The sequence below is a fragment of the Pseudophryne corroboree genome, chromosome 2 (genome assembly GCF_028390025.1).
Source record: "Pseudophryne corroboree isolate aPseCor3 chromosome 2, aPseCor3.hap2, whole genome shotgun sequence".
Lineage (NCBI taxonomy): Eukaryota > Metazoa > Chordata > Amphibia > Anura > Myobatrachidae > Pseudophryne > Pseudophryne corroboree.
The window spans coordinates 518,672,918-518,685,417 of NC_086445.1; the positions used below are offsets into that span (position 1 = coordinate 518,672,918).

The 12,500-nt window shown below is 41.7% G+C and overlaps 1 protein-coding gene across 1 annotated transcript; it reads right to left on the reverse strand.

The window, feature by feature from the left end:
• Positions 1-6,281: 6,281 nt before the first annotated feature.
• LOC135033065 (putative nuclease HARBI1) lies at positions 6,282-11,506 on the reverse strand. The gene is made up of 7 exons (XM_063954147.1): positions 11,424-11,506; positions 11,078-11,097; positions 10,228-10,978; positions 9,771-10,143; positions 9,440-9,461; positions 7,515-8,141; positions 6,282-6,385 (listed from the first exon to the last, which is right to left on the reverse strand). The coding sequence occupies exons 2-5, from the start codon at positions 11,090-11,092 to the stop codon at positions 9,458-9,460; spliced, it is 1,143 nt and encodes a 380-aa protein (XP_063810217.1). The 5' UTR covers positions 11,093-11,097; positions 11,424-11,506; the 3' UTR covers positions 6,282-6,385; positions 7,515-8,141; positions 9,440-9,457.
• Between the last annotated feature and the right edge of the window lie 994 nt (positions 11,507-12,500).

The window sequence follows — 12,500 nt, forward strand, 5'->3', positions numbered from 1 at the left end:
GAAAGAAAAGAAGAAGTGTGTGGAGAGGGAAGTACGGATGAAGAAGAAGAGGGGGAGGGGAAGATAGGAGGCTCAGTCAGTTAGAGAAAGTTGGCTATCAAGTTGTCGGAGAGAGTACCAAAAGTTAGATTGGAAACATTTATGTATTGCTAGTTTAGTGTGGGCAGGGAGGGTACAAATGTATTTATCCCAGCACTTAAAGAGTGCAGGAGTCAGGGTTTCCTTGTGGATAGAGGCCTCCAGCCAGTCCATATTAAATAAGAAGAGTAACCTAGAAGTAGCCATAGGGAGAGTAGGAGAGGTAGGATGGATCCACTGTTGCAATATAGCTTTTTTCCCCACTGCTGAAAGTAGCACTATCAATTTTTTATCAGTGCGTGGAATTCCAGGTTGGTCCGACAGATGACCAAAGAGGGCCCAGGGAGCAGTGCATTGAAAGGGGATGCCTAGCGTTGAGGTGCCATAGTGGTGTAAGGTATGCCAGAATTTTTGGATGACAGGGCAGGCCCAGAGACAATGGAAAAGGTCAGCTTCTACCGTTGAGCATTTATTACATCCGGCCCTATCTGATATACCCATTAGAAAACCTTGTTTGGGCGAAATATATGCTCTGTGTAGCAGTTTATAGGCCATTTCCTGATATATACTAGCCGGTATTAGTTTAAGGGTCATAAAAAAAGTATCTAGTAGGGTGTCTACTGTGAGTGTAGGAACTTGGGAGATCCATTTAGCCAGATCAGGAAAATCAGTGTGGGGGTCCAGTTCAGTGCGGATGCGCGCATAGATAGAAGATATGGAGTATGTGTTGGAGCGTAAAAGGGAGTCTAAGGGGTTAACAAAGTCTTTTCCCGTGAGGTGAGGGAGAACGGATGTAAGATAATGTATAGCCTGGGAGTAGTAAAATCCATGCAGGGGTGAAATTGCATATTTCTCAATAGCCTCCTGGAATGGCAAAGGAGTGTGAGTAGGTGTCATCAGATTACGTAGAGTCTTTAAACCAGAGGAGCACCAAGCACCAAAAGGCAAAGAGGCAGTACCATTTTGGAACTCCAGGTTTCCAAGCAAAGGTAGAGATACTGAGTAATAATATTTGAGACCAAGGGCTTTCCTAGCCATTTTCCACGCCTTAATAGTGGAAGACAATAGCGGGTTATCAAATTGGGAAGATTTTATTTGAGAGGGCCGGGCATGTAGGAGGTAAGCAAGAGAGAGAGGAGCACAAAGCTGAGATTCTAACTTGGTATCTGTGAATACATCGTTGCCACTGAGCCAATCCATAGCGAAACGTAGTAAGCACGCTAGATTGTATTGTTTAATGTTTGGTAGGTTTACACCCCCTTGGCGCACCGATTGCGTCATTTTTTTTAGGCTTATCCTGGGGCGCTTACGGTTCCATATAAACTTGGAAAGCAAGGTATTAAGTAAAGAAAAGTCGGAGTTAGTGAGAAGAATGGGAGTCATTTGGAGAATATACAGGAGTTTCGGGAAGCTTGCCATTTTAAACAGGTTGCATCTCCCTAACATATTAAGGGGAAGGTTTTGCCATAGGCTAAGTTCAGTCTGTATTTTATGTATGATCGGGGTAATATTACGTGCATAGAGGGTGGAGAGATGTTGTGGTAGAGCCACTCCTAAAAAGGTGATATGCGAGGGGGCCCATCTAAACGGGAAGGGTCTAATCCAACCCAGTCTCGCCTGGCCAAATATGGCCAGGGCTTCAGACTTGGCAAAGTTAATGGAGAAGCCAGCAAAAGACGAAAATCTGTCAATTGCCTCTACCAATACAGGAAGGGAGCGTTTAGGGTCAGAGGTACATATAAGTAGGTCATCTGCGAAGGCTATAACTTTGAGTTCGCGATCCCCAATAACAATGCCTCTAAACCCAGGTAGTAGTTGGATATAACGAATAAAAGGTTCCAAGGCCAAATTAAAAAGCAGAGGGGAGAGAGGGCATCCTTGTCTGGTGCCTCTCTCAAGAAAAAAGGAAGAGGAGGCCACATTATTAACTACCACCTGGGCCATCGGAGCAGTGCAGAGGGTCCGCATTAGACTACAGAAATTAGTGCCAAATTGCTGATGGGAGAGCACTCTAAAAAGGTGTGGCCAAGCGATTTTATCGAAGGCCTTTTCGGCGTCTAGATTGATAAGAATATTGTCTTCCAAATTATGAAGGCGGGTATGGGAAATAGCAGCTATCGCCGATCTAATACCTTGTACAGATTGTCTGCCTTTAATAAAGCCTAATTGGGCCGGGGAAATGAGATGAGGCAGACAAGACTGTAGACGGTTGGCCATTAGTTTGGTAAGCAATTTGAAGTCTTGGTTAAGAAGTGAGATAGGGCGATAAGAACCCACAAGGGAGGGATCTTTACCCGGCTTGGGTATTACGATTATCCGTGCCTCATTGAAGTATAAGGGTATAGTTTCGGAGGTAAAGATATGATTATATAATTTGGCTAGAGTGGGTGTGAGTTCAGCATTAAGTAATTTATAATATTAAGCCCCAAAGCCATCAGGGCCTGGGCTCTTGCCGTTTGGTAAAGATTTGATAGTTGTGAGTATCTCTTCCTCAGTTATAGACATCTCGAGAAGGTCCCTGTCATCTCGAGAGAGGACAGGAAGCTGAGCGTCATACAGAAAGGATTTACCTGTCTGCCTTACTAAAGTCTAGATAAGCTATATCCATGGCTCCACCTTTATCCATCACTTTAGTCACACAGTCAAAAAAGTCAGTAAGATTTGTTTGACGTGATCTCCCCCCCAGGTGTTTGGTATCCTGTAAATTGCTGCATTTGAGATAGTCTACAATTCTTTCTTTTAAGAGTGTTTCTATCATTCCCTACTACTGATGTAGACTCACTGACCTGTAGTTGTTTGTCTCTTCCTTGATTACACTTTGTGCAGTGGGACTACGTTCACTCTTTTCCAGTCCTCTGGAATTACTCCTGTAGCTAATGACTGGTTGAATAATTCTGTCAATGGTGCTACCAGCACCTCTTTAAGTTCTTTTAGTATCCTTGGATGTATCCTATCTGGCCCCATAGATTTGTCCATTTTCAGCTTTCAGAGTTCTGTTAGGACCTTCTCTGTAAATGTTATCCCGAAAGATGGTAAAGACACTAGTGTCTGCTCGAGCTATAGACCAGTATCTCTGTTAAATATAGATATAAAATTATTCGCCAAGTTAATATCAAATCACTTAAAACTCTTATTGCCTAAATTGATTCATGGAGATCAGGTTGGTTTTGTTCTGGGTCACGAAGTGATAGATAACACAACTAAAGTCATCAACTTGATACATTACGCCTCATTATCCCCAGCGTCCTCTATTGTGTTATCCACTGATGTGGAAAAAGCCTTTGACAGGGTTGATTAGGGATTTATGATTGGTGTTTTATGCCACCTAGGGCTGGGCCATACCTGTCTCCATAGAATTTTGGCCCTTTATGATACGCCTACGGCGAAGGTAAGGATTAATGGTTTACTATCTGATCCCTTTGAAATATGAAATGGTACGAGGAAAGGCTGTCCGCTATCACCCCTCTTATTTGTATTATGTATAGAGGCTATCGCAAGAGCTATTAGACTGAACCCGAATATTTTGGGGTTACAGGTCGGTGGTCAAGAACATTAACTTTCTCTTTTTGGCAATGACCTCTTGGCCCTGATTTCAAAGCCTACATTATCCCTCTCGAATCTCATGGCTGAATTTCGGAGATTTGGAGATCTCTCCAATTTTAAGGTAAATTACTCGAAGTCAGTCGCTATGAATTTAACAGCCACCACTAATGCTGTCGATAATATGAAATGTGCTTTTCCCTTTACTTGGAATGACACCAGACTAAAATATTTGGGTGTTCAAATTTCTCGAGACTTATTCAAACTAATCTCTTTAAACTTCAAACCGTTCTTGCAGGCTCTTCGCTTTGATTATCAGAAATGGGGATCTTTACGTTTACCATGGATTAGCAGGATTAACGTTGTTAAAATAAATTCTCTACCAAAGATTTTATATAAACTACAAACTTTCCCTATTCATATTCCTCCAGTGTGGTTTCAGTCTATCCAGAGTCTCATCCAAAAGTTCGTGTGGGGACATACCTCTCTCCTATTTAAACACGATATCCTCTTTCGACAGAAACACAATGGAGGAATACAACTTCTTCATATCTCTAGTTATTACCAAGCGGTTCTTTTAAATCGTGTTTTAGAATGGCACTGTGCAAAAGACTAAAGACTCTGGGTGTCCTTAGAGGAACGCTGCCTTTCTACTCATAGAGATCGTCCCTTGGCTACCTTCCTTGCCGACGGTAGATTATCCGACTGTTACATCTACTCTTAGACTTTGGAAGAAAGCCTGTGTGCAGCCCCATATCTCATCTATATCTTCCCCTTTCACCTCTTTTCTTTTCAATCACAGATTTTTGCCAGGTCTTCATGGCTCTTCTTTTCGGAATTGGTCAGAGGCTGGGATCTTCATGTTGAGTCAGCTGGTGAGTCCAGGAGGGTTGCGTTCCTTCTCAGATATTCAAAATTCTTGGGACCGTCCCAACAGTGAATTTTGGAAATATCTCCAACTTCATCATTTTATAACCTCCTCTTTCAAACTGACTGAGATAACAAGGAACCTTACTTCTTTTGAACGATTATGTGTCGATCCTCAACCCCCATCACGCACTATCTCACATCTTTATGTCACCATTATTGAGAATGCCTTTCCTTTACCCATCTCATTTATAGTAGCTTGGGAAACGGAATTGCAAGGGGTAGTTAGGGATATAGATTGGGAAGTAGTTTTTCGTAATACCCAGGCAAGCTTGCTTGGTCCTCAGGACACAACACGGTCCATGTTTTGCAGGCCACCTGTAGATTTTTTAAAATGTGACAGTTGGTGATACACAGTGCAGCTGCTGGGTGACATGGAAAACGTGAACCGTGTGGGGTCCTGAAGACCGAGTTTGAGAACCACTGGTCTAGACACCTTAGAAACTCTATATAAACTCATATACCAATGGTTTCCCGTGAGACTGAATAAGATGTTTCCTGCTGTATCCAATAACTGCTGGAGATGTAATTCCGACTGAGTAGTTTCTTACACATATCGTGGGAGTGTCCGACCCTTGCTACCTTTTGATCTAACGTTTTTAAATGCTCAGAATTTATTCTAAAAGGTGAAGTAACGAAAAAACCCTGGTTTTTGGCTACTTAATATCACATCGGCTAACGTGAACACATTTAAATATTCTTTGTTGGGCATCTTAACAACGCAGTTAAAGCTGTGATACCGGCTCTTAGAAAGTCTGGTTTAGGAAGATTATTATATGTAGAGGACTTCATTTCTTTCTCCTCGGGTCAAACTTCCAATTTTATTGCTACTTGGCTTCCTTGGCTGGAGTTCAAGGAGTATAACTTGTACCTGTCTCTAGGTAGAATGCACTAACTTTTCCTAGTGTTAGCTTTATACTCCAACTGCATTTGCTTTTGGCAACTTTTCAAACTAAGGGGGTAATTCTGAGTTGATCGCAGCAGCAAGTTTGTTAGCAATTGGGAAAACCATGGCCCTCATTCCGAGTTGATCGCTAAGTTTTTCGGTCGCACAACATATTCGCAAAGTTGCGTTAATGTAGTAAATTTGCGAACCTCCGCCCTCAACGTATTTTTGCAAATTCGCACGCAGTATTACACAAAGTGGGCGTACGCCAAATGACATCGCAGTAATGCGAAACTATCGCAGCATTGCGAAACCATCGCAATAACACATACTTAATCGTAAAAATACTAAGTTTGAGTAGATTTACACATTTTACCGTAAAAGTGCACACTTTTAAGGTAAAACGCACAAAAATGTTTTTTTTGGCTATTAAGTGAAATTACACCTTTCCTTTTAAAGTCCACAAGCCCTTTTCAATTACGAACCCAATTAGTGTAATGATTGATAATGTTCCTAAACAATTAAGTCTGAAAAAAAAACCAGATTAACACTTTGTTGCCATAATTGCCCATCAACATGTAAAAGTGTAAAATAGGTTTTTTTTTTTTTCACTTTTTTTTTTTTTTTAAAGGTGTTGTTTGTGAATGAAGGTTTTTACATGTTTCTTAACACAATAATCTCCTGTTTTTTTTTTTAATGTGTGTAATGTTTTTTGCAAACAAATTCTGCCTGCCAATCTGCTGATCCTTTTTTGCATTAATAAACACAACACCCGGTTAACTGTAATCAACTTTTTTATTTTTTTTTTGGTTAATAATTTTTTTTTTTTTAAAACAAATAATAAAAATCAAGCAAATTTTTGCAATTGGTCAACACAATTCATGATTCCTTGCAGGTGTAGGCGCATGGTGTAAAGAATCCCGGATAAACTTGTTGGATCTCCAACTGCAACATCTGAAATTAAGATGCAACACAAACATTAATAACTTAATTACATTACTTATTATCCAAGCAAGGCGCAAAGCACACTTAAATGCTGGCATGTCCAAACTGCTGGACTCCAGCTGTTGTGAAACTACATATACCAGCATGCCTTTACACAGTTTTGTGGTCAGGGAATGGCAAAGCTGTGTCAGGGCATGCTGGGATGTGTAGTTTCTCAACAGTTGGAGTGCCGCAGTTTGGACAGGCCTGCTTTAATGGCAAAGTTACTACATCCTGGCTGTTTTATGGTACAATCATTAGCAGAACACACAAGCCTGCTCAGCCTTTTTATCAGATTTTAAAGTGTTCCAGACCATGTGTTAAATTTACTACTATGTGAGTTATATTTAAGATGGAACGTTGCCCATAGCAATCAAGCAAAAATATGATTATTATATTGTAGAAGTGGATCCCAATTTTTAAAGTATAATCTTATTGGTTGCTATGTCCGACATCCCATGTTAAAGATAACTACCATCTTCGTCAATGTTACACCATGTTGGCATTCATTCCCATTTGTTGTTTTATTTGTATTTTATTTTTAGGGGGTTGGTCCTGCATCATCACACTGCATATCCACATCTTCAGAAGGCCAACATATCATAGCATTCCCACACTCCCTGAAAGCTGCCCTTACTAAATAAGTGCAAACAGGTTTGACTAGAACAATTAGTAATTTTGAGAATGTAACTTTCACACAAAAAAACAGTGTGTCATTAGGCTGCATAACAAAGTGAAGCATGTGATTTGTAAGTGTAAATATTCAGACTACACAGGCCCAAGTGTAAAAGGCAAACAACATACTAAACTCCACTCAGGTATAACTGTTTACCAGAAAAACTAACACATATAAACCCTGTTCTCCTGGCAACCCTGGCTACCTAATGAGTGTCAACCTAGAGTGGACACACAAAACATTGCACACATACACACTGTACATATAATGACACTCACAAATATGTAAAGGCAACATGTACACCATGATGAAATTTTCAAATATTTGTCCAGGGTCCAAGAATTCAAACAGTACAACACTGCATGTTTTGACATTGTAAGTGTAAGTGGGTAATCATTTTTTTCATTATAAAACAAAACTTACTTTCCACGGCAACCTCAAGACTCCCGGACCGGTCTGCAGGGGCTTCCTCTGCCCATTCACTGGGTGGGGATGTTGGCTGGATGGGGGAAGGTGGCTGGATGGGGGAAGGAGGAGGGATTGGGGAAGGAGGAGGGATTGGGGAAGGAGGAGGGATTGGGGAAGGAGGAGGGATTGGGGCAGGAGGCTGGATGGGGGAAGGAGGCTGGATTTGGTTGGCAATTTCAGAGGGGGGGTCTGATTGAGAGGGCGAGGGGGGCGGAGAGAAAGTTAAGGCAATAGAGGGTGTGGGGGGTTCAGATTGGGATGTAGAATTAGAAGGAGAAGGGGTATGGGAAGGAGGAGAAGGGGTCCCAGAAAGAGATGGAGAGGTGTGGTGAGAAGGGGAATGGAAAGTGGAGTGGGCCAGGGAAGCTGATGGGGCCTGGGAAGCTGAGGTGGACTGGGAAGATGAGGTGGACTGGGAAGCTGAGGGGGACTGGGAAGCTGAGGGGGACTGGGAAGCTGAGGGGGACTGTGAAGGGGAGGGGGAGTGAGAAGGGGAGGGGGAGTGAGAAGGGGAGGGGGAGTGTGAAGGTGAGGGGGAGTGGGAAGGGGAAGGGGGTGGTGAGTTTTGCCGTTGTTGTTGTCCTAGAATGATAATTGTGTACAAATTTTGTAAACATGAGAAATTACATAGTAATCAATTTCTTTTCTCAATGTTCTGTTCAATGTTAAATGCTTTTTTTTTGTAATAGCAAAGCAAACATGTTAAGATCCTCTTCATGTTGGCCACAGCAAACAAAATGAGTCCAAATTTTTACTTTGAAGCTCATTCCTTCATCTAGTCAATTGAGTCATAGTGATTGGTCTAGGCAACATCACCAGATTACTATTCCAGGAACCTTATTATATAGCCAGCACTGATCAAGTTTTTTGGTTCTTTTTCCTGCCTGCTTCTTATTTGTTTGAAACATGCACTTGTTTGGTGTTACTTTGCTACAGTCAGTACTGTTTTCCCTAACCACACACAGTGTCATAATTTCCAAAAAAGGACACAGCAGGTTGCAATTAGCCTACCATTTACTGTAAAATGATTGAAATTCCAAGGGGATTACAGCAGGATTTTCGTTTGCAATTGGCCAAAAGCATGTGCACTGCAGGGGTGGCAGATATAACATGTGCAGAGAGAGTTAGATTTTGTTGGTTTGTGTAATTATGGGCAGGGTAAATACATGCTGCTTTATTTTAACAATGCAAATTTATATGCAGATTTAACATACCACACCCAAAAATTACTCTCTCTGCACATGTTACATATGCTTCCCCTGCAGTGCACATTGTATTGAACAATTGAACCATAAATTCCGGAAGCCCTAAACTTGGTAAATCACCCATTAGCACAATTTTGACCCAAAACATTATGTAAGGTAACTTACTTCGTGTATGCAGAGCCCGAATTTGCTGGCGGATCTCCGCCAACAAATCTGGAGTCCTCCTACGGAGATCACTCCACCTCCTTTCTAGCTGGATGATTGTCCGCCTGCTGCGGACGCGAGTCCGCAGCAGGCGGCGGACCTCCGCGTAGGCCTCGCGCTTCCCCCGATTGGGGATGAAGCGCCCAACGCGGCCTACGCGGCGGTCCATCACCGCAACCAGCACGCGGAGCTCCCGCCTGGTGAACGGTGCTGCACGCATCATGGCAATGGCGTTTTCCTTATTTGGGCATATATTTATAGTGTCTGTTAGCATGTGATTGGTCAAAAATCTATGTTGTCATTTCTAATAACTTTATTGATCTTTGCAATGCTGTGAAGAGCAGAGTGTTATTTGGCACGAGCGGAAATTCGCATTAGCAGAAGCGAAAATGTTTAGAACACAAATTTAAGAAAACAACACACAGAGACACAGACTTTAGATAAAATTACTATACATATCTGTGTACTCACCACAGTTCGTGTGATCATTCAGCTGGACAGTCACAAAGTGTGAAACATTGAGTATCATTTGTTTGTGTGTTTGGTTACATAATCAGGATTTGAGGATATAAAATAAATAAGGACACTATTTATTAACATTACAGTATTTAAATTTCTAAATAAACATTGTAAGCTTAACGTGTTTTTGGTTTTTGTTTAAAAAATCAATTACCCATTCCAACACAACAAAAGCCTTACCCAATCACTTTACAAGATCATACAAAATGCAATCATGGTTTAAAAAACATAAGCATACTGTGTTGTATTATTTCTGCAAATATAAAATATAAAAACACTATACCTGAAATATTCTGCAACAATTCTTGCCCTCACTTGGCTCCCCCTCCGTGTCACACTCCCCCCACCGAAGCGTGGACCAACCTCTGGCTCCTCATCAGGCAATTCCTCTGCCTGAGGAAGCTCTACACTACTCCTTACCGTGATATTATGTAGTATTGCGCACAGGACCACTATTTTACTTGCCATCTCCGGCGAATACATGATGTCGCCACCAGTGCGGTGGAGCACACGAAACCGCCCTTTAAGGACACCAATTGTGCGCTCCACCAGCTGCCTAGTGGCAGTAAGCGCGGAGTTAAATGCCATCTGTGGTCCTGGCCTGGGATTACGGTAAGGAGTCATGAGCCAGGGGGTGCAAGGATATCCACGGTCTCCTGTTGGTAGATAATCCAATATTTCAAAATAGTATATTTGTCAAGTTATTTTTGTTTGTTTCAAAAATTAAAGCAAAAACTCACCCAATAACCACATGTCTGCTCGTTGACTTGATCTTAATCTCTGCCATATCCCTGATTGTCTAATGACATATGCATCATGGGAACTTCCAGTAAACTTTGCATTCAGGGAAAGGATCTGGAGGGATGGCCCACAAACAACCATTACATTCAGAGAATGAAACAGTTTCCTGTTTCTAAAAATTTCTTCATTATGTCTTGGTGGCTGAATAGCAACATGTGTGCCATCCACAACCCCAATAACATGTGGGAAGCGACTACCACCTTCCGCAAATTGCCGCTTCACCACATCTAGGGCACCAACATCCAAAGGCATATCAATGAACTGCTTCACCCGCTTTAGGAAAGCCTGGCAGACACGCCGCAGGACCTTACTGAACTGGCCCTGCGACATGCCAACCAGGTCTCCCACAACATGCTGATATGAGGCTGTAGCCAAAAAATGTAACACTGCAAGGAATTGTGTCAATGGTGGTATTGCTGTAGGATACCGAATTTCAGACTCCAGATCACTCTCTATTATGGAGAGAGTGTCTAGGATTAGATGTGGTGGCAGCCGGTATCTACGCACCACCACATCATCTGGCATCCCAAAAAGTAGGACACGGGTTCGGAAAATTGGTGGCCTAGCACGCCTCCGTTGCCTTGGTTGATGAGGAGCCGGCTGTGGTTGTGGGGCTTGCGGTTGGGGTGGGAGTGCTGGCGTGGGTTGGGGAGGTAGGGCTTCTGCTGCAATATATATTGACATCACACACTTTAAAAAACAAAACAAAAACAAAGATGAAGAATACAAAACTAAAGTTTGTCAAATATACTACAATAAAATGCTTTGACAAATGTGGTGTCAACTTACTGCAGGAGCGTACATTTTTTCTGTGTTGAATTCATGTCCAAAATGTAAAACAATTTTGCAAATAAAAAATAAAGAACAAATTTAATTAAAAATACATATGTTATTTTTACAATTCCCAAAAAAAATTTTTGGGTACATTTCTCTGCATAAAAAACTTCACAAACACCAATAAAAAACCGCAAACCAAAAAAAATAGGCATTTAGTAGCTAGACCAGGAAAGACAAACACTACTTTGCAGATCAATCCTGGTAAAAAAAAATTTGGTTTAGCCAAAAGGAAAAAAAACATAAGCTCAACAATTTTAAAAAACACAAACAGGCACCAACACAGGCCAAGGACACTTACCTGCACAAAAAGAAATGAAAACTTGGTGTTCCCTAGCACACCAATCGAAAGAAATATCAAAGGGTTATATGACCCAAAAACAAGCACCTACAAGAGAACACAAATGATAGTCACAAATAACATACAGACCATTAAAACAAACAGCCACCAATACAGGCCAAGGACACTTACCTGCTCAAAAAGAAATTAAAACTTGGTGTTCCCTAGCACACCAATCGAAAGAAATATCAAAGGGTTATATCACCCAAAAACAAGCACCTACAAGAGAACACAAATGATAGTCACAAATAATAAGCACAGGTTTTTTTTCACAAATGGACTTGCCAAATATATATGGGATTAAATAATTTAACAAAAAAACATTAATAAAACACTTTGACTTCCAAAAATTAACAATAACATTTCCACAATACTCACAAACGAAAAATTGCATAAAAAATGCAACACTGTCTATATTCCAAACGCAAACGAAAGGACAAAGGTATGCTTGACAATTACTCACTCTGCAAATTCCACTAGCACCTTCACGCACAAGCCAACAAACAAATGAAACTCCAAACTACCTACACTCACAGCGTGCAAACTCGGCCCTTAAATAAGCAGTGCAATCATTCACCAGATTAATAGTGTACACCTGTGTGAATTAACGATTCGCACGTAGGTATATAAGCGCACACACCTCGGCATACACACATCACAAACATGGCTTCTCGTGAGCAAATCGCAGCAGAGCTAGACCGCATTGCAGAGCAGCAGATGGCATTGCAGAAACAACGCTTAGAGTGGCAAAGGCGCTTGTTAGAATCCGCCTCTGCGGATGTTGAGGCAGGACCTAGTACTCTGCAAATTTCTGCTTCTGAACCTCAACAATTGAGTGGGGATACCCTGCCACACACACATAGTGAGCAAACTGAGGGAGAATTGACTTTAGCCACACAAACACAGCAGACAGAAGCTGCTAGTGAGGAGGAAGATGGAGATGACCAACCAGAAGAAACCTCACAGGCTACCTCCAGACGGAAAAAAAGACAGCCTGCATTCACTAAGAGGGAGTTGCGTGTCTTGGTCACGCAGGCC

Bases quoted from the DNA above. Each gene is read 5' to 3' on its own strand.
- LOC135033065 (XM_063954147.1), bottom strand. The intron at 10,144-10,227 runs GTGAGTTTTTGC...ATCTACCAACAG, and splicing joins AGCAGACATGTGGTTATTGG to GAGACCGTGGATATCCTTGC.